Below are 23110 nucleotides of genomic sequence, written 5' to 3'. Positions count from 1 at the left end.
GCTGTTTCTCTATTCTGGCTTTTGGTAACTTTTTCTAAAAAGCCTTAAAATGTCTAAATAGTGTTATATAATATAAATATAATAGTATAAATAAATATGAACGGTAAAATATTCAATCAAATGCCTTGTCATCTTAATTATTCATGTCAAAAAGTATTTCTGCTAACTAAACTCATTTTTGAAAATGTTTCTACAGATGAATTAGTATTTTTTAACTAAGTAGCTGGGTTAGGTTTTATAGAAACTAAATAAAATTTACCATTGACTTAGATGTAATGGAAAATATTTCATTTTCATAAAATTTACAATGATCAGAAAGACAGGATTGTCCTCTTTAAGCAATTCTCTACTTTACACACAAAGATTATGATTAAATTAATGGTTGCTGAAATAGCATCTTTTGAGAGGTGAGCACATCACACACACACAACATCCTTGCTAGGGATTCAATAGCTGCAACCACATATCAAATTAAGGTCTTGATGCCACCTACCCCCGTATTGTTTATTCACTCATTCAACAAATATTGAAAACTTACCATTTGCAAGTCAACTAAATGTCATGTATATGATAGTGAACATCATGCCCTAGTCACCCCGTTAAGTCTACCGGAAATTATAAAATATTAAACAAGTATTACACCCAAACATGGTAGTATATGAATTCTGCTAAGACAGCTGGAACTATCACAGTGCTGTTTCTTCTATGTCAGTATAAACACTGAAAATATTTCTGCAAAATTAAAACATTTGTAAATATTTGTAAACATTTGTAAGTACAAATGCTTATTTGTAAAAGTAAACTAGGAGAGTCAGGGTCATGTCCAATACTGATATGTGTTTCTGTGACGTGGTGTTGTGGGTTGAATTGTGTCCTCCAAAATTCACATTTTGAATTCCTAACCCCCAGTACCTAAGAAAGTGAACTTATTTGGAAATAGGGCCTTTGCAGATGTAATTAGTTAACATGAGACCACGCTAGAATAGGCTGGGCCCTTAAAAGAATATGACTAATGTCATTCAAAAAGGGCAAGTCTGGCCACAGGCACATGCACAGGGAGAATGCCATGTGGAGGTGAAGGCAGAGATAGGAGCAATGCCGCAGAAAGAAGCCAGAGGATGCGGAAGATTGCCAGTGATCCACCAGCAACTAGGGGAGAGGAACAGAACAGATTCTCCCTCAGAGCCTCAGAAGGAACGAAGCCCGCTGACACCTTGATTTCAGACTTCTTATCTCCAGAACTGTGAGACAATGTATTTCTGTTGTTTAAGCCACCTAGCCTGCAGTACTTTGTTACATAAGCCTAGCAAACTAGTATACATGAGATGGGGCTTCACAGAGTAGAGGAAGGTGCAACTGTGATAAGCAACGGTTCCCTCTTTCTCTCTCTCTCTCTCTCTCTCTCTCTCACACACACACACACACACACACCCCTTACTAAGATATTTATAACTGCCTGACAGTGCCTAATTATTCCCAGAGCCTTTCCAGCCATTAACTGGAAGAATAGCTCCCTCATTGTCTCCTACAATCCCAGAAGCTTTTGTTTTGACTGTGCTATCAGAAACCACCTGCTAACACTATCTTAGCATTTAGACCAATTCTTAGCACTGTGGTGAATAATTAGAAACCAAACTTTTGGAAGAAATGTCCAAAAATCATTTTTCACAGGTTCTGACCTCATAAATTCAAATAAGAAATGATAGCTCCCACTATTACTCTCTTTTGAATTAGTGAAGAATTTCAAATGTAAAATGAAAGAGAAGGCCATATTGAGCCACATGACTCTAAATAATATTGTATATAATGTTATTAAAAAATTATATATTTAGCCCTCTAAGATGAAACAGGAATAAATAGTAACACTAATAATTTTTATGAGTATAAGAATTATAAAACACTTCTTATACAAATATGGTAAGAAGCCGATAAAAACAGCACTCAAATCTATACTCATGTGATCTATTGTTGCTTAAGACCAAAAGCCATAATATTTGAAAGAGAATGAAAATATTTTCTGTATTGGTGAGAAAAAAAAACTTGGCTTAAAATTTGTGCGGTTTCACACACACAAAATATTAATATTTATGTTCATAAATTATTCACCAGGTCTGCTTTAGGGAAACCCTCTGAGCCCTTTTGCAGAGCAGCAGTGACATCTGCTGTTCGAATAAGCTTGAGATGTCAGCCAGGACAGGGCTCCTTTGGGTCCTGGATCCCTTCATCAATTCAGTGAAACCGACAGATATGTCTCCAGAAAACAAAACAAATCAAAAGTTTCCCATATAAATAAAAAGTCTGCCTGTAATATATGTAATTCATGAATCCCTGAACTAGATAATAAGATCACTTGAGCTCCATATCTATCTAAAATAATGTAAACTTTAAAGTGGATGACATAATTCTGTAACTTCGAGAGTGTTTTAAAAGGAGTAAAGTTTGGTGTAATTTACCTCAATCATTACAATGTTTTTATGAGTCTGGGTTTATGAATTAAATGTTTCCAGGATGATTAAATATCTAACAAGTTAATAGGCCCAACTAGTCAGTTATTATATTGCCATAGATATATCTGTCTGGCTTACATTTCTATAGCTCTATTGTCATTTAAAATCATGTTCTTCTCCATAGTTATTACTACCTATAGGTAAGTATAATATGATTTAGTTCCCTCAAGTATATATTTTATAATTATGATATTTCCTTGCAAGGTCTACCATCACCGGCCACTTTTATAGAAAACTAGTTCTTAGGCCAAATTCACACTCAAATTCAGAGATAATTGTATTTTTAAGTAAAAACATGACTTTAATGTTTTTAATGAATTTCTAAATGAGATTGTTGATTCACTTGGTTATGCTTTTAGTAGACTATTTTCCACTCTCAAAGTATATGCTGTATACTTTGGGTACAGGATCAGTGAAGTCAAAGCCTGGCCAGTGAAATATTTGTCTAAGTTTGCACATGCCCAACACCAGCAATTTTTCTTTTTACACAGAAAAACAACTGGGCATGATTGATCACAACCTGCAGATTTTACCTGGGTAGAAAACAAAATACCAATACTTGGTACCAGGATGTGCATATATAAACATGGCTACAGTCTCCAATTGTGTCTTTCTTCCACCAGCTTTGAAAAGCTGTACCCTGACATTGTTGAAGCCACAGACAACTATGAAACGGCCAAGAGTTATGCAGTTTTGAGAAATTAAAATCTACGTAGCAGAAAATAAATTGCCATAATCTGTTAAAACAAAATTATTTTGCATATATCTACATGTCAAAATTTCCCATATTGAAACACCTATTCTGCAACACTCAGTAAGTGTTCACTGGACTGTTTAAGTAAAATAGCTTTCCGTCGTTAAGCCTACACTAGCGTCTAGTGCTTCCAGCCAGGATTGGATCCAGGCGACGTGAGGCGCGAAGGCGACCCCCAAAGACATCAGGGCGGTGGAAGAGCCTTAGAATCCACGGGGTTTGTTCTCCAGACCGTTAAGTTCTCTGAATAAAAAGCATTAAGTTTCCGGGGAACACAGCACAAACAACCAGGGACCCAAATCAAAACATTTAAGTCTGAGAGTAAGGCAGAAAACATTTATTTTAAGACGTCTTCAGAGAAGAGTGAAACCTTGCAGACAGGCGCCTTCGGGAGTCTCCGCCCCTCAGCCCGAGACCCCGCCCCAGAGGCGGTCCCAAGGAGAAAGGCCCGCCTCTCGATCCCAGATTCGGGGGAGATCAACGCGCGTGCGCGGGGCTGTCGTCACATCCGGCGCCAGGCCTCCCGATTCCGGAAGGGGCTGCACAGTTGTGGCGGCAGGTTCTGCGTTGGTGCTTAGTGTTCACTGCTGGACGTGGGCTACACGGCAGCATCATGGTGGAGGTAAAGTGACACTTGGGCTCTCAAGAGTCGGTTGCTCTGCACTGTTTTTTTTTTTTTTTTGGCAGCGGGCGTAGGGGATCGAGAATGGTTGGAGTCTGGGGAGAGGCTGCGAGAAGGAGCTGTTTGGCCGAGGCCGGGTGGTCTTTTCCTAAGGTTTTTGGGGGAGGGAGAGAGGCACCAGATGGAAACCCGAGGGGGAGGTTCCGTCTGGGCGGGAAGCCTGACCTGATGCGTCTAGTCCTCTTTTGGCCCTTGGGAGCTGGGCACTGTCCTCGGAGGCGGGGCTTCTGTTGATGTGCGACCACTGGTATCCGCCGCCTGCGGGGTAGTGCCAGTGATTGTGTGCCCTAAACGACTGGCAGTCTTCTCTATCTTGCATTCAGTTTGTCTCTTATTTCAGCTCTACGCCCAGAAAACTTGACATTCCTTACATCTTTCCCTAGCTTAAACAACCATTCTATTAGCAGGCCTTGTCTTATAAGAAAATAAGACCCAAATAGTTTTTTATGCCATCCACTTTTCTCCATATCCACTGCAATCTACCTTAATTCAGACCAACGTTATCTTTTCACCGGGCCTGTTGCGTTAGTTTCCAGCTGGTCATCTTGCTTCCATTTTTGTTCTCCTATAAGTTGTTCTGTTTAAAACATTAAGTTAGTATGCTTTTCTTTTACTAACTTTTACTGGTCCTGTGTTACTGGAATATAAATATAGACTGTTGTAATCGTCTAAAAGTCTTTACCTAATCTGGACCTTGTTTACCCTTGTAACCTCATCTTGTACTACAAAGCACCTTGTCACCCAACATACACAACTGTGCTACCCTCCTGGCATCATTTCAGTTGCTGAACACCTTTGTACATGACATTTCCCTCTGCCTGGATTGTTCTTAACCTCTATTCTGTGCAAGGCTAATTCCCTCTCTGCTTAAAGATCACCTCAGAGAGATCTTTCATGGTTACATTTAGTTCTTTCATTCTCTGTCTCAGCCCTTTGCTTATTGCCTTCATAGTATTTATCAAAATGTGGAATTATTTTCCTTATTTTTATTTGTCTGCTTCCTCTTGAGCACAGGGACCATGACTGCCTTTTCATCATTCTGTTGTTAACTTCTAGCATAGAATTTGCCAGGCACATAGTATGAGCTCAGTAAATATTTATTGAATAAATAACTAATCTCAGGCATCACTCAGTTGCTCTACCTGGGGCCTTGGCCAAAGAGGAACTTGCTCCTCTTCTCTGAACTTGACTTCTGTAGCTTGCTACAAGTAGCTGTGGTGAGTGGGATAAAGCTTTTTACATAAACATGTAGAGTATGTAACTAATTTGACTTTAATTTAGGGTACAATATGTGTATTTTGTAGCTAGATGTGTAACTATACTTTTTCTTTCTAGGAGGTACAGAAACATTCTGTGCACACACTTGTGTTCAGGTCATTAAAGAGGACTCATGACATGTTTGTAGCTGATAACGGAAAACCTGTGCCTTTGGATGAAGAGAGGTAGGTATAGTTCTTTTTCAATTGCTAAAATATTTAAAATTCTAATATTTGGGGAAGAGAGCAGGGAGAGGGAAGACCTTTAAAGACTAGTTGGTAATACTAACAGTCACAGGCTATCCATTCAGTGATAAATGGTGTTTTGGCATAATTTAAGCTGATTTAACTTTTTTTTGGCCTTATCTTTTACAGTAAAAATTCCATTAATTAAATGCATTTTACAAATACCTGATAATTAGGAGAGTCCCTTTTATAATCAATCACTTTGTATGTGCTTTCAGCTTCCCGCTGCTCTCAGAGCCTTGCTGAGCTGAAATTGTACCTGGCCAGTACCTCTACTCCCATCTTTTCTCGTTAGTATGGTGAAGATTTTTGAGTGGTGGCATAATTTTGGTTCTACATCTCCAGCTCCAGTCTGGGATTGCATTATGTGCAGTGTTCCTTCTTTGTCCTTTACCCTTCTTTTAGAATCTACTTAATTCCTCAAACAAACATTTATATTTAATTTATAAAATAGACTATTCTTAAAAGTAATAATAAGTGCATTTCTTTTTAAAATCCTGAACTAATTAGGTACTTTGATTAGTTCTCACTAATCTTTTTAGATACATCTAGTAAATGTTGCTATAGAAGTTTTTACTGTATTTTTATATTTAGACATTTGAAGGAAAGTATGTTGACTTCGAAGTTTTTTAAAAGACATATTGGTTTTCATATACTTTTGAATCCGTCGGACCCTTGATAATTCATCATGAAAGGCTTTCTATTTATTAGGTAACAAACTAAAATATTACTTAGGTTTAATGAACAGTATGTGGTGGCTTGTGAGCAAATGTACATAGATATGGTGTAGAAATGCACTTGGAAATTTTTGATTATTTAAAATACTGTTTAAAATCTTACTAGAAACTTTTTCTACATAATTGGGCAAACTTAAGCTATTTAAGTACTTGTTTCTTGGCTATCTGTAAACATTTGCATTATGTTTATAATTTTTAAATAGTCACAAACGAAAAATGGCAATCAAGCTTCGTAATGAATATGGGCCTGTGTTGCATATGCCTACTTCAAAAGAAAATTTTAAAGAGAAGGGCCCTCAGAATGCAGCGGATTCATATGGTCATAAACAGTATCCTGCCAATCAAGGTGAGTATGGTGTTATCAGAAATGTCAGGACTTATATGTGAATTTTAAAAATAGAAAAACTAATAAAATGTGTTATTATTCTGGAAGGACTAACTGTGGTCATACAGTGTTTAATAGCTGTACCAGTATTATAATAAAAGTCTTGATTTTCTCATGGAAGTAATGAAATTACTTTGGTTGATGGCTTTTTTCTTATAGGAAATACAAGTGGTAGTATAATGAGGGTAGAAAGTCTTAGGATTTGGGGAAAGTCACAGTGGAAGTTAAAGGAAAAATTTAGAGAATGTTCCTAACCTTAAGGAGACCATCTGTCTTTTGTCAGGAAGATGAAACTAAGTATTGAAATTGTAATGAATTAAGAGAATCCAGGATTCCACAGGAAACCATCTGTTTGGAAGAAACAATCAGAACAGATTGTCACTTGATAGGAAGGCCTCTTTACACACCAGTGCTATATAGCAAATGCATAAGCCTTCTTGGCCTCATATCAGCAAATGGGCAAGGAAATAGCTGTGTACACAGTTTACAAAGATCAAAACAAAAATGATCAACTTCTTTTTTTCTGAGGTTTTAATTTAGTTGGAAAAATTTGAGACATCCAGTTGATAATATTATTTGATACATTAAAAAAGATGATACTTCCCTTAAGATAAATTCACCATGGATGAATTTTTTCTTTCCTATTCTCTATTTTTTTTTTTAGGACAAGACGTTGAATATTTGGTGACAGGTACACATCCATATCCACCAGGACCTGGTTAGTGAGCTGTTGCTTATCAAAAATATTGTATTGTTGCATATATTTCCACTAATGAGCCAATAATGAGATTCCTGTTGCCTGTAAAATATAGGATAAGCTCAGTAGCCAAGCATCCATACATAGCTTTTTAGATAATAACTACTAATACTCATATGCATTAATTCTGCAAATTAATTCGGCAAATTAATTCAGCAAATTCTTAAGTACCTATGTTTTTCAAGCACTGTGATAGGAATTCAAAAATAATATGACTGCTCCAGGCCTAGACAAGTTTATTATCTGGTGGTTTAGGCAGACATGTAAATATCACTAAGCTTATAAAAATGATAAAATGTTAGTATAAAAGCAGATATGATATAAACGTGTCCTCTGAGTATGTAGAGTGATTGGCACGTAGATGGAATGGCCAGTATAACAGAGTAGAGGACAAAAAGCTTAATGTATGTAGAAAGTGCAGGGAAATTGAGTGCTTCTTATTGTAGGACCTTAGATTCACTCTTGGAAAAATTGTTAATATTTGAGGCACTGCTCAATTTTTATTTTTGAAGGTAATGTCCAAATATAATAGGCATTTAACTTTACTGTCTTGGGCTACTTTAATGCCAGGTTGCTTATGAGAAAATCAAATTTGAGTTACATGTTATTGGCCAGTATTTATTGTAAAAAAGTCAGAAACAAAGGTAAGCAAAACTTAAGCAAAATTTGTATTATATCTCTACCTGGAAGTAATAGCCATTTGGTATAGGTTTTCCTCCAGTATTTTATTTCAAATGAATGTAAATGAAAATAAAGATAGCTACTATAAGGAATTTATTTTCTATTTTAATAGGGGTTGCTTTGACAGCAGATACTAAGATCCAGAGAATGCCAAGTGAGTCAGCTGCACAGTCCTTAGCTGTGGCATTACCTTCTTCTCAGGCCAGGTATGAAATATTACACTTACAATTACAAAGATTTTGGAAGCGTATTTTACTGTTCACATTTTTGTCATTTTTAAATTTGTTCTTTTTTCTTTCTTTCTTTCTTTCATTTTTTTTAAAGAAACAGGATCTCACTCTGTTGCCCAGGCTGGAGTGTAGTGGCCTGATCATAGCACACTGTAACCCTGACCTCCTGAGCTCAAGTGATCCTCCTACCTCAGCCTCGGAAGTAGATGGGACTATAGGCACATATCACACCTGGCTAATTTTTTAATGTTTTGTAGAGATGGGGTTCACTGTGTTGCCCCAACTGGTCACGAACTCGTGGCCTCAAGCACTCCTCCCTTGTTGGCCTCCCAAAGTGCTGGGAGCCACAGCACCTGGCCTAAATTTGTTTCTTTAACTATTACATGACATTTTCTTTTATCAGGCTTAAAAAATTTAAGATATAGGCTTGGTTTTGTAGAATATATGACTGGAAGCATTAATTGATTTGAATGTGATATTTCTTTTGCCTCAGGGCTGATGCAAATCGTACTGCACCTGGTGGAAATGAATACCGACTTCCTGGGGCTCCTGACCGTTCACAGCCTGCAGCAATGAATTCGGTAAGTTTCCCTGTGTAAAATAACGGGTTTCTAACTTTTGGAGCACATTGCCTTATTTCCTTTTATCCCAAAAGTCTTACTTAAATACTAAAGAAATGAACACTTCCTTGGAATTGTTAAGATAAATAACAGCTTGAGCTAGTCGTTAATATTCCATAGCCCTAATTTGTTAGTAAAATGACATATTTTTTAGAATTTAAAATTCTGTGTCTACTTGTACTTTGTGCATAGTATGTATTTTAATGAAGATAATGTGATCTTGGTATTTATTGCCCACTATTAAAAGTACAAGGAGCGTTCTGAAACTTGTGTATGTGTTAAATATGAAAGTCTTTTTTGATTGAATTCTAACTTGGTTTATATAGTTAGAGTTGAGTACTATTAGTGTTGTAATATTGATGGGCTGTGCAACTAGTCTTATAAATCAGCATTTAGAAGTACCTGAGTTTATCTTTAAGTAAATGGCAGCTGCTCTTGATTTGGTGAAAGTAGTTATAGAAAGAATAACTGAAAATATGCGGTTTATTTTATTATGCTGTCACTCGAAATAAGTGTGGGCTTTACTTCCTCAGTTTGTTATGCAATTGATTTGGCTTTATGACATGAGTGCATTTGTAACCCTCACACCCCATTTCTTCCTTTATCCTCCACTCAGAAGCATATCTCTCTGTCCAGGCTTTCTGCCTGCTTAGGAGGATATAATTTAAGCTTCTTGAGGGCAAGAACTTTATGGTCTTAAGTATTTTTTTGATGAATGAATGGATAGATGGTAACAATAGGTGGTATATCAACTGGTACACCTTTTAAAATAGTATTTAAGTATTGTATTAGAAGATAGAAAAGCTGTCAGTCTCTCCTTTGCTATATTAAATCAATACTATTAAAGTATGACAATGAAAAGCAGTGGCATTAATACATTTAAAATGACTTGAATAGTAATAGGAGCTTACGTGGAGCATTTACTACTTTTAAAATCTTCGTCATAACACTATGAGATAGTCACTGTTGTTCCCAGTTTACAAATGAGGCACACATAGAGGTTACATAATTTTTACCTAAGGTCCGTCAGCTAGTTTTTGAACCCATGTACAGTGATGTGTGCTCTTAAGTGTAATGTTTAGCCTCACTCAGATTTTCAAATTGCTTTTTAAAATTAACGCACAGAAATTTTTTTTCATTATTGGAAAATGAGTCTAAGATGAGTCTTAGAAAAAATGTTTGCTTTTCATTTAAGGAAAAAATTTTCATAAGTCCCCTCTTTCCATTTGTGAATTAATAACATGAAACCTTAGGTATGATATCTTTTAATAATAGTGCAATCTATTTCATGTCTAGATTGTCATGGAGGCTGGCAATAGCAAGAACTCTGCACTGATGGCTAAAAAAGCCCCTACGATGCCAAAACCCCAGTGGCACCCACCGTGGAAACTCTACAGGGTGAGCAAATCTGTATTTTATTTCATTATGTGAAACACGATTGCTTTCCACTTGACTAGGGCTGAAGAATAGAATAAGGAAGAAAAGAGTGAATATGAAAATTGACAGGGGGATTTGAGGTAGGTTGAGAAGGGGCTTAGGCACTATCTTAAAAACTATTTTGGGAAGGCGACTTTCTTTAGTAAAAGCTATGTGCAAGTTTTTTATAAAATGTTGATAGAAGGCTACAAAATGTGGAGAGCAGACAAAATAAATTTAGGAAAGTGTTTGAAGTATTTAATATGAATGAAGGTCGAGGGGAAAAACACCCTATAAAGTTTCTTTGGAACTACCAGTTATCTGTTCAACTATAATAAATTAAAATGATTCTGAATGTATCAGACTTAAAATGTATATAGTAGGAAATGTACAGCTACACATAGTATATATTTTAAGATTTTTATTTTTCAAATGATTGCACAATAAATGACTTTTCTTTTGTTGTACAGGGCTAGTGAGTCTTAATTGATGTTTAGGTTTGGGTAACCACTACCACAATTCAGATGTAGAAGTTACATCGTATCAAAAAAACACCCCTGTGCTATTTTATAGTCATACTCCTTTCTACCCCGACAACCACTGATCTGTTTTCTATCACTATAATTGTGTCTTTTTGACTGTGTCATAGAAATGGAATCATACAGTATGTACTTTTTGAGATTGGCTTCCTTCACTCGGCTTAATGTCGTTGAGATTCATTCAAGTTGTATGTCAATAATGCATTCTGTTTTATTGCTGAGTGGTATCCCATTGGGGTCTAACACAATTAGTTTATCTATCCACCCATTGAAGATAACTTAACATTTATTATTGTAAAATCTAATTGTCAGATAATCGTATAAACTTATGATTTGAAGATGGGGGAGGGGCAGTTCACACCAGCGTTGTGGTTAAAATTGAATACATTTTAACTTTTATGTTAGTGTGTCTACCCATTCTACTTTTTAAATACAGGTGATCAGTGGGCATCTTGGCTGGGTTCGATGTATTGCTGTGGAACCTGGAAATCAGTGGTTTGTGACTGGATCTGCTGACAGAACTATAAAGGTAATAAGGAAAGAAGAAAAAATAAAATAAACATGACTTCATGTTTGTCACGTCAGTTTAATCTGTTGTAAGTTATTTCCTATGATGGAAATCGCTGTTGTAGTTCCTCTGATTTCTTAGACCTGAATATGGAGTAAAATTATTATCTATACCAGTAAGAGTTTCAAATAGAAAATGTGGAAAATACAGAGAACTATAAAAGAACATAGACCCATACATAATCTTACCACTGTTAGTTATTTGGATGAATTTCATTTTAGTATTTATTCTGTGTATATGTATCAATGCATTTACTTTTAGGCTTTTTCCCTGTGTATAAATACATATCTTTTCTAAAATCATTCTTGACATGTAATTTCTACCTTGCTTTTTTCACTTAATCTGTATCAAAGGCATATTCCTGTGAAAAATTCAACATCTTTTTAAATGGTTGCATAATATTAAACATTTGAATATTCTTTAGTCTATTTTCCTATTGTTGGACATTAATGTTTTTAGCTTCTTGATATTTACTATTATAAGTAATATTGTACTTAATCTTTATGCATGAAGTTTTTTCTGTATTTTAAATTATTTTGTAATGGTAGAGTTCCAGAAATAGAATGAATCGGTCAAGTATTTTGGAGACTGGTACTGAAAGTATAAAGTACTTTTCAAAATGGGTGAATTGATACTTGCAGTGTACGAGGGGATTTTTTTCCACACATTAGTTATGTATTCCTTTAAAAATGGCTACTAATATAATAAGCAAAAATGGCTCTCTTTTTTTAATTGTTAATATAAAATTTCTAGTGGGGTCAAACTTTTTCATATCTTCATTTGCTGCCTTTAGGATTTCTTTAAGTTGTTGCCATTCCTGGCTAATTTAATATCATGCTATTCATACTTTTATTATCAATGATATCTTTGTATATTAAGAATATTAGCCTCTTGTCATCTGTTGCAAATATTTTCCCAGTTTAAGCATGTCATTTCATTTTTGTTGTTTTTCTTGCTCTTACTTGAAGGGGAATCATCTTATAGAATTTTTAATTTTTATATATTTCTATCTTTTTCTTTTTCTCTTTGAAATCTTAATTTTAATACCAGATTCTGAAAATTTGCTTTGGAAACAATGAAAAGAAAAAAAATATTCTTTGATTGCAGATCTGGGACTTGGCTAGTGGCAAATTGAAACTGTCATTGACTGGGCATATTAGTACAGTGCGGGGCGTGATAGTTAGCACAAGGAGCCCCTACCTGTTCTCTTGTGGAGAAGACAAGCAAGTAAAATGCTGGGATCTTGAATATAATAAGGTGAGCTTGGAGTTAAGGGTTTAAAACATTATGAGCCACTGTTTATCTTTCTAATTCTAGAAGTTTTAACTTTCCTGCTTGATCTTTAGGTTATAAGGCACTACCATGGACATCTAAGTGCGGTGTATGGTTTGGATTTGCACCCAACAATCGATGTGCTGGTAACCTGTAGTCGAGATTCAACTGCTCGGGTAAATGAGATAGAGCTGTGTGTTTGTCTGTAAATATATTGCATCTTATAATAGACATATTTGGTTTCAGAGTCTTCCGTTGTCTGATAGAGAATTGAAGATAGTTGTCTTGACTCAATAATACCCTAGTCTTGGGGTTTTTAAGTGGGATTTTTTTGGGTTTTTTGGTTACTTTTCACCTTAGTCTTCAGTTTTATGGCCTCATGATATTTATTGTTATTAGTGTCCTGTCCTTGAAATGTGACACTCTCACCTTCCATTCTATCACAACTATTGTCCATTAGCTCTTTCATTCAGAAGTCCCAAAAGTACTCCCATTACACCCATTCTTAAGACTTTTAGTACCCTGGTCTTTCAGCTTTTTTTTTCTTGGCAACTGCCTTCTATCTATATTCCTCTCCTAGCTTATAGGATTGTTATCCTTCACTTAAGCACTTTCTTCATTATATTCAGGCACAGTTGTCTAGTAAATTCCCAGCCTTGAATCGATCCAGTTGTCTGCCTGAGATATGAATACCTATTCTCTCTGACAGTGTGTCTATTGTGTTTTTGTAGATTTGGGATGTGAGAACTAAAGCCAGTGTACACACATTATCTGGGCATACAAATGCAGTTGCTACAGTGAGGTGTCAAGCTGCAGAACCACAGATTATTACAGGTATGATCAATAACTTTCAAGGTTACAGCATATTGGTATCAGAATGTATTTTAATTATGCATATATTTTTATTGTCACTATGACTCTTGTTTTATATTATGTTTATAGTGTTTGTGTCATTATTATATATTTTAATCATGGGCATTTGAAATTTATTGTAGTAAGATTTTATTCATTTGTTTTTATCTCATACTTTTTTACATATAGAGTATGTCATACATAATAGTCTGTATTGTCTGACTAGAAAATGGTGCTGTTAGATATAATTAAGTATTGTTTTATTGTTGTGAATTATTATTCTAGGAAGTTGAAGCTAGAAGACAAAATATCCTAAGATCAATAAACTTTAGAACTGATTTGAATCTTATTTTGCTCAAAATAAGGTTAATAACAATAGATCTTTACTTCAAGACTAGAAAATAATTCCTTCACCTGATGTATTTTATTAACTAAAAAAAAAAAAAATCATTAGAGTTTTTCCCTTTCTCTCCACTAGGGGATAAACTTATATATTTGTTGTATTTTTTATTTGTATTCTAGCTGTTCAATTGACAGAGAAAATCAAGTGTCATATTGCATTTATTTTAAAATTAAATTTAAAATCAACCTAGAATTTTGAAACCATGAAGAAATTAGCCAAGACTAATTTCCAAGTGGTATGACTCATTTAGATTATATATATGTTTATGGAAGAACGCTTTGTATTTTATTGTATTTAACTTTTGCATTCTTTCTCCTGGTCTATGTTTTGGGGGGTATATGTATTTTCATTATAGGAAGCCATGACACTACAATACGATTATGGGATTTGGTGGCTGGAAAAACAAGAGTGACATTAACAAATCACAAAAAATCAGTCCGGGCTGTGGTTTTACATCCAAGGCAGTAAGTATATTTTCCTAATTAGCTTCTCTTCTTTCTTCAATTCTTGATATAGTCTTGAAGTACCAATGTTAGTACTGCTTCTGGTAATCGTTTAGCTACTGTCATTTCCAGGCCTGTGCCACTTATGAACATGGGTTTCTTTTATTTTCCTTATGTACTATTTTGTTTCATGCCCTATGTAAGATGATGAAACCCTTCTACATAGTGACAAATCAATAACGTCAAATGAGACAATATAAAAATCATGGTTAAACACTGCATGTCAAAATAGAAGGTATTAGTGGCTGGGCTTAAGGTCTTGGACATAAATGATATTGGACACTGAGACAAACATAGAATAATTGAATTCTTAAAGAGGAAATTAATATACATAGAAAAAAACAGTAAGAACCGTGAACGTTGTAGTCAGGATAGCCAAAGAGGTGGAGCATAATATCACACCCTATTGTTTCTTGTATCAGATCATCCCTGACACGTTTCTGGTTGTGTTCATATCCTTTCTCTCCCCCATCTCCTTCTTCCTCTCTCCTTCTTCCTTCCTATCCCTGTCTTCCTCACTCCCTTTTTTCTCCTCCTTCTCTCCTTCTTCCTTCCTATCCCTGTCTTCCTCACTCCCTTTTTTCTTCTCCCTCACTCTCTTTTCGCTTTTCCTTGTGCTTTCTATTCCTTTCCTTCTCTCCTCTTCTCTCTGTCCCTTTCTCCAGAATAGTTGCCTAACTCTTTGTCCTTTATTTGATATTAGGCATTTGCACATTTATTGTTCTTGCTTAGTGTAGAGCATTGGGGAAATGGAAGGGGAATAAAATATTAATCTAGGATTTAAAATACATTTTAAAAAATTGAAAAATCTGATTTAACTCAGAACAAATGTCTTCATATTTTTACATCTTGATATGACAGTATTATTTTGCTGAAACTACATTGATCAGTGAGTACACATGCAAAATAGAGCTATAATAAGCTTTTTAAAACCCACCATTTTAGCTTGATTTACTTTGCCATTAATTCTTTTTTATATTATTTCAGTTACACATTTGCATCTGGTTCTCCAGATAACATAAAGCAGTGGAAATTCCCTGATGGAAGTTTCATTCAAAATCTTTCCGGTCATAATGCTATTATTAACACACTGACAGTAAATTCTGATGGAGTACTTGTATCTGGAGGTAAAATAAGATTTTTATAATAAATGTATTCAGTCTGTCATTTTTTCTTTTAGTGAATGAGTAAACATTGGTAATATTTCTAAGCAGTCACACCTAAGTACCATGGCAGCAGTTGCTTGATTAAAGTGTATTTGGGTGTTCATATGTGTGTTCATGCATGTACCTAATACATGTAGCATATTTCATGTTTAGACCCCTTGAGAGTACCACCTGATGAATCTGAGGGATTACTGCTGGGAATTGCCTAAAGTTTGGTTGGGTGTTCTAAAATTGGATGTCAGATTTTGTGGGGCTTTTTAAGATTTATGATAAATTCTGAATTACGCACAAATGAAAGTAGACAAGCTTGAGTTGCCTATATCTTACATATCTTTATAACTATAGTTATTGCCATGGTGCTTGGGCTAGTGTTTGTTGCTTAGTAAATGTTTGTCAAGCTGAGCTGCTGAAAGATACCAAGTGTAACTAGATCTTTCCCTTTAAGCTGATAATGGCACTATGCATCTTTGGGACTGGAGAACTGGCTACAATTTTCAACGAGTTCATGCAGCTGTGCAGCCTGGGTCTTTGGACAGTGAATCAGGAATATTTGCCTGTGCTTTTGATCAGTCTGAGAGTCGATTACTAACAGCTGAAGCTGATAAAACCATCAAAGTGTACAAAGAGGATGATACAGCGGTAAGTTTTCCGTTTCACATACATTTTGAAGTAAAATAAAACAGTCATACCAGTCTGGCAAATGTGTTCATTTAATTATCAGAAGGAAAAATAATCTTTATAGTGTTAAGGTATTTGTCATCGTGAATAGTGTCTGCTTGTCAGTTGCTTTATTGGTTTCATTGATGCCACTGAATCCCATTGATGGTTTTAATTTTTTCCCAACTTTTCTTACTATAGTTACTAGAAAAATGTTGCATTAAGAATAACATCAAATATATAGATTGCTATGCAAATTAATTCAAGTATCATAAGCTTTGGTGTTACTTGAATATCTAAATAGAAATTTTATTTTACATGAAAAGCTACAGACTAAAGTTGTAATGAACCCATTCATCTTTTGTTAGACTTGGATAACGCCAAAAGTTTGTCAACTATTCTAAAATTGTTAAAGACCTGCTAATAAATGTGTAATACCAAGTAATATGCTAGAGTAGATACCTTATTTTTGTTGGAAAGGAAGTCTGTTAAATATGAAGCAAACTAATAATACTTTATTTTAACTTACTTTTCTATTTTTAGACAGAAGAAACTCATCCAGTCAGCTGGAAACCAGAGATTATCAAGAGAAAGAGATTTTAATGTGGCATTGTCTTTTTTTTTTTTTTTTTTTTTTTTTTAAGCTTGGCGTTGATGAGGGTATCCAGTCATTTTGTGCTCTGGCTGGGAATATAAAGCAGAAACTCACTTGCTTGAATCATTGCTGCTTCATATTTTACAATAAACTGTCCCCTTCCCCTCACCCCCCGTGTTTTTATTTCTAAAATAAACAGTTTGTGATACTGGGAAGTAAGATGCAGATATCAAGCAAATGCAGGTTTATTGAACATAACTATTCTAACAGTAGAATATTTTGACCCTTTTTAAAAAATGTACAAAACTATTATAATAAGACATGTTTTAATGGGAGTAGTGGTTAATCCTTTAAAAACTAATATCTGTGACTGATAATTTGGGATTAGAAGATTCAAAGTCTTAATTTAATTTTTGTATGTTTATTCCAAAAACAGTTTTTGAGTGCATGTTCTGCAAAGTTCTGTACTAAATACTGTTCAGGAAATAGACGAATAAGATGTATCCGTCCTCTAATACTTCCAGTTTTGTAGCAGACTATAGGAATGCCATAGTAGAGGTACAAGTAAAATGCTGGGGGCACAAAGGATGAGACCATTCGTTTTTCCCAGGGAGGTCTGTGGAAGACTTGATAGAGTAAGTGGCATTGGAGCTGACCTTGAAGTGAAAGAGAGGACAAAAGGAAAAGGGTATCCTAAGATGTGGTCTAAAGTGATGAACCCAGACACAAGAAAGTGTATGGTGTGTTCTAGGACAAAGAATTGCCTGCTATAGTTGAGTAATGAGTAGATAAGCTGGCTTGTGGTGGGGAAAGCTCATGTATTAAATTTGGATTTTATTCCACAAGCAGTAGGATACCAGTACTGGTATTGAGACTTGGGGAAAATAACTCTGGCAATACCAGTGGAGCTATTTAAAGCTGTCGCAAAGTCTGCAGTCTTGTGGAGATTTTCTAGAAAAGTGTTTCTAATGCCTATGCCTCCTGGTAAATACGAGTTTTATAAATCCTGCCCTTGGGATCCTGGTTCCCCATCAGTCAAGATTTGTCTAACTTCACAGTCTATAATTAGAAAACACAGTTACAAGAATAATCATTTTTTAAAATTTTCCAAATTAAAAAATTGCACCATGATTGTGAACAGGCATTTCCAATTACACTTATCCCATCTTGCATGCTGTAGGTGGGAGTATAATTGTTACAGCCTTTAGGTGTGTAGTTGTCTGGAGCTTATCGAAAATGTTTGAATCCTTTGGCCTACTAACTTCATTTCTAGGAAGCTGCCTAATAGAAATAATCTGACAAGAATACACAAGCAAGTTCATTGCACCTTTGTTCTATAATAATTAAAATTAGCCCAAATGTCCCTATCAGTAAGGGACTGGTTTAAAAGATTAGTGTACCTTCATGCAATTTATTTCTATGTATTCATTAAGAGAATGAGGAATGTCTGGATTATTACGGCAAGACATCCAAACGTTTATGTAAAAAAAAATTGTGCAAGCATTTTTTGTAGAATAACTTGATGCTCTAAAAAATAATGGAGAAATAACACCACATTGTTAACAGTGGCTTTGTGAGGAAGTAGAATTATGGGAGAGCTTTCATGTCTGCTTTATATATTTCTATAATGTTTTAATTTTCTATAAGCATGTATTTTGTAAACTTAAATAAAGAAAAAACAGTATACTTCTGAGAGATTCTGATATGCCTTCTAACAAGGAAAACCAGAGGTGGATAGTGTCCTATCCCCAAAGGTCAAGAAGAAATTATTAGTAAGAGGAGGTGAGAAAGCCCTTGCTGTTCTGCCTAGCAAAGCTTCAACTGTTATGTTTAAGTTAGGCACAAGTATCAACTTCTGAAGAGCATTAAAAAATGTTTCCCTGCCTGATACTGTCCTGTGTTATGGTGTTCTTGAAATCTCTTTTGCAAAAAGTTCATCTGCCAAATGTATTCACAAACTCTGTGCAAGTTTAGGCAGAATTTCATACATGTGCCCTTCTTTTATCTTCTTGGAAGAGTCCCAATCAGAGTTAAATCCAAATGTCTTACACCAGCAGTCCCCAACCTTTTTGGCACAGGAGGTGGGAATGGGAGTGGGGGATGGTTTCAGGATGATTCAAGCACATTACATTTATTGTGCAGTCAAATGTCTCTGCTAATAATAATCTGTATTTTCGGCTGCTCCCCAGTGACGGCATCACCACCTCAGCTCCATCTCAGATCATCAGGGTCTCATCTCAGGCATCGGGTTCTCATAAGGAGCGTGCAACCTAGATCCCTCGCATGTGCAGTTTACAGTAGAGTTCCCACTTGTATGAGAATCTAATGCTGCTGCTGATCTGACAGGAGGCAGAGCTTATACGGTGAATGGGGAGTGGCTGTAAATACAGATGAAGCTTCGGTCATTCACTGCGGCTCACCTCCTGCTGTGCAGCCCGGTTCCTAACAGGCTATGGACTGGTACTGGTCCATGTCCTGGGGGGTTGGGGATGGCAGTCTCATACTACCTATTCCATATAGCTTGAGTGTGGTCAAGCTATATGGTAGTCAAGCTATGATGATTGGACTCATTTGTGATCTATAACCACATACCTCAAGTGAGCCATCAACAATTACCAAACACAATTCCCATAGTTATTGCCTTCTGCCTCCAGTTACAAAGGACAGGCTATCTGGCCAAGAACAACTTGTGTACAATTGTTGCCTTATGCTCTCACCTACTGAAAGACTTTGCTTCCATTATTAACCCCTTTCTCTCCTGCACCATTAATTTCGTCCCATTACACCAAATGAGTCTTATCAGCATACAAATATGTTGTAACATTGCCTGTCTTAAAAAACACCACCACCACCACCACTAGACTTAATTTTCCCCTCTAAGTATGTACCCATTTCTCTACTCACTTTTATAGCCACTCCTAGAAAGTTTTCATAAACTCATCTTTCATTCCTCAACTTTCCATTTTCTCAACCAATTCCAATATAAAAATAATGAAAATAAATGTGTTCAACATTTTTCTTAGAAAAATAAAAAAATAAATTGGTAGAAAATGAAATAAGGAAAAATAGTAAATAAAAGTGAAAGTTGATTTTTTTGGTACAAAGACAAAATAGATAAAACTATGTAGATAAACCAATTAAACAAAAAATTACAAATATCCTAACAAATAAGGGGAGAAGGGAAGTAAAGAATCTAATTAAAACAGCTCTGTCCAATCCTATGCTGTTATATTTAAATAAATTTTCTTAAAGAGCCAAATAAAGTGGTTAGTTTTAAATATTCTGTGACTGTTTCCAAAAGATGCAAAAAGTCTAAACAGATTAGTTGTCAAAGACAATCACCCCACCACCACCATCACCCACATACATCACTAAGCCTAGAGAGTCTCAGAATTGAATTCTAAGATAATTCTAATGCACTTTAAATTTTTCTAGGACCTAAATAAAGAAGGAAAGCTTTTATGTATTTTTAAATGTTAGAATAACAAGGACACCTAAATCCAATAAAGCACAAATAAAAGAAATTATGGTTTCATCTTACTTATGAAACCATAATTGAGTCTAATAAGAGAATCAAGCATCAAATACCTAAGTGGAATTTACTCTTAAGAATGCAAGGATGGTTAACTATTAAGAAATTAATTCACTATATTAGTTCATTTAAGGAGAAAAATATGAGCATCTTCATAGATGCTAAAGAAGCATTTCAATATAATTTAAAACGCATTCTTTGTTAAGAAACATATTTTGATTAAATATGACTAATTTGCAATCAGTACTTTATTGGAAAACACTAGAACCATTCTTATTAATGTCAAAAACAAGGATGTCCACCATCACTACTTTTATTTAACTTTTTTAAAAGAAGAACTTTCCAGCACATTAGATTGAAGTTAGAAATTAGAGACAAGATAGTTGGAAATCAGGAAATAAATTATTATTGGTAAATAGCTTGATTAGATACCTGGAAAATCTAAGAAAATTAACTGAAAAACATAAACAATAGGTGAATTCAGGAAGGTGGCTGAGTGAAAAACTGATTCAGAAATCAATAAACAAGAAAACCTAATGGAAAAGAAAAGACCTCATACAATGGCAAAAAGATAACTTGTAATAAAATTAATAAGAAACATGCAAGCCCTGTATGAAGATATTTTAAAAATACTCCTTAAGGATACTTAAGGGTACAAAAGAAGCCTTGAATAAATGAAGACATAGTATGGTCCTGGGTTAGAAACTTCGTGGTGTCAATTCTCTTTAGGTTCTATTAAATTAACTCAATTCCAATAAAATTGCATATAGTATTTTTTTTTTGGAACTGGACAAACAGATTCTAAGTTCATATAGAAAAATTTTAAAACAGTAATAGCTAGGAAAATTATGAAAAAAAAAGAATAAGGGAGAATTAGCAGAGTGTTGCGATACGATAAATCAGTGGAATGAAACAGTACAGAAATAGACACAAATGCAAATGAGAAATATGTGTATGATTAGGATAGCCCAACATAAATAACGTTCACTTGTATTTAAAATAAATCCAAATTCAATACTACAGTAAAAGCTGATTTTTCACCAACAACATTATCAAAGTTAAGAAAAAAGCCGCTAACCTATGTAGTGGCAGACTAGGAAATAATCTGCTTTGCTGGTCAGAGGAAAGGTTGGTAGGGCCTTTGTAAGCACCAGCAATACTTCACATTACAAATGTACATATCTTTAAATCCAGAAATCCCAGTTCTAAGAATTTATGTTATGAATATGTGTGAACTAAAAATAAACTCCTAAGCCCCCAGGCAAAGTGAATGGACCCCTCTTGGCCAAGCGGACCCCAAAACAAACCTCAAAACTGAATTCCCAGCCGTGACGAGACGGGAGGTCGGGCCGCTGCGCACACGCCCGCCCTCGCTAAGGGCCGTCAGGCTTTGCGCCTAAGGACGGGACAGAAACCAGCCCGTGATCCAGACCGTTCTTTCCTGGTCAGAGACCACCCACTCATCACTGGGTGATTTAACCAGTCTGTGGAGCATTTGCAGAGAGGCTTTTCGTGTCTTGTTTCACCTTTCAACACCAGAGGGCTGCCACCTTCTGAACATGGACCCCACCAAGGGGTATAAAGCATGACTGCGCTTGGACTCCTCCTACAGATCGTTAAATATGTGTATTTGCCATCCGACTCGGCATAAATTCCTGTTCCATTGTCCTTGCCCTGAGGCACATGTGCCCAGCCTTTGGCCGGGGGCTCTGCTGTTATCCAGACTGCAACCTCCAGAGGGTGTGGAGCTAGGTCCAGTTACTCACTGCACAAAGATCCAATTATTGAGACAATGAAGCTTGCCAAGAAAGAAAGGAATTTTTTATTACAAAAGACATCTAGCGGGAGAACCGGGAATCGGGTCACAAATCCACCTCCCCGACCGACGGAGACCCATGGGCTTTCCTAAGGAGGGCCGGGAACGCTGGGGCAGGTGTGCGGGATCGAAGTTTGCCCAGGGACCTTCAGAATCTCCGTTCCTTTGTCTTCCCAAGACTCTGTTATTTCTGGGAAAACGATTTTCTACTTGATTTAAAATCATGACTCTCCCATCTAAACCACATAACACTCCCTAGCTATTCCTGATCGCCACTTTATTTTTCTCCTTTGTCACTTTTTATTATAATTTTTGCTTTTTTTATTGTCTGTTTCCCCCAACAGAATGTAAGCTGCAAAATAACAGGGCTATCTTGTTCACCAACGCATAGGCAACTCGGTATGTTTTGTTAGATAATTGAAGTCAGAAATTCTAATAAATGGGAAATTGGGAGAATTGCCTTCAGTGACTTGATTAGAAATTTTTTACTTTTGTAATAAAAGTTTCTATTTGAATGAATTATTAAACTATTAAGTATTGGAAGTAATTTTAATGAGGTTAATTTATACACTTATGAATTTAATATATAATTAACACTTAGCAGGAAACTCATAGATTTGGAAGATATTTTGATGAGATTAAGCTGAATTTAGAAAGTGTGAGTTATAAGCTCATGGTATTTGTATTCTTCAATTTTTCAAGAAGTGTGACTTCAAAAAATTTTCTTCTTTGAATAAACTACACCTTCTATTGGCCCCCACTTTTTTCATATAGCTTATGGCTTAAAGATAGTGTCTGCATTTCTGAAGAATTTAGCTCTGAAATCTACAAATAATATTAGCAAATATATTAATAGTATGCACTATGTCCTTGTTTAATTTCTGTCTTAAAGTCAGAAATTCAAATAAGTGAGGATGGTCTGAAGGTCAGTGGTGA

General features: G+C 35.5%; 1 protein-coding gene across 2 annotated transcripts; it reads left to right on the top strand.

Annotated features, from left to right (window-relative positions):
- Positions 1 to 3756: 3756 nt before the first annotated feature.
- Positions 3757 to 18510, top strand: PLRG1 (pleiotropic regulator 1). 2 transcript variants are annotated; one of them, XM_045552150.1, is made up of 15 exons: positions 3757 to 3883; positions 5279 to 5385; positions 6386 to 6528; positions 7232 to 7285; positions 8118 to 8211; positions 8729 to 8816; positions 10152 to 10253; positions 11247 to 11339; positions 12486 to 12635; positions 12725 to 12826; positions 13382 to 13484; positions 14261 to 14369; positions 15396 to 15535; positions 16020 to 16213; positions 16775 to 18510. In XM_045552150.1, the coding sequence occupies exons 1-15, from the start codon at positions 3875 to 3877 to the stop codon at positions 16832 to 16834; spliced, it is 1548 nt and encodes a 515-aa protein (XP_045408106.1). In that variant the 5' UTR covers positions 3757 to 3874; the 3' UTR covers positions 16835 to 18510. The 2 variants fall into 2 exon arrangements, with proteins under 2 accessions (XP_045408106.1, XP_045408107.1); XM_045552151.1 differs by lacking the exon at positions 3757 to 3883 and adding an exon at positions 5664 to 5735 and having other exon boundaries at positions 5306 to 5385.
- Positions 18511 to 23110: the final 4600 nt, after the last annotated feature.

The sequence above is a fragment of the Lemur catta genome, chromosome 5, assembly GCF_020740605.2.
Source record: "Lemur catta isolate mLemCat1 chromosome 5, mLemCat1.pri, whole genome shotgun sequence".
Classification (NCBI taxonomy): Eukaryota; Metazoa; Chordata; class Mammalia; order Primates; family Lemuridae; genus Lemur; species Lemur catta.
The sequence above is the reverse complement of the archived record's forward strand: the minus strand, read 5'-3'. Positions and strand labels throughout refer to the sequence as shown.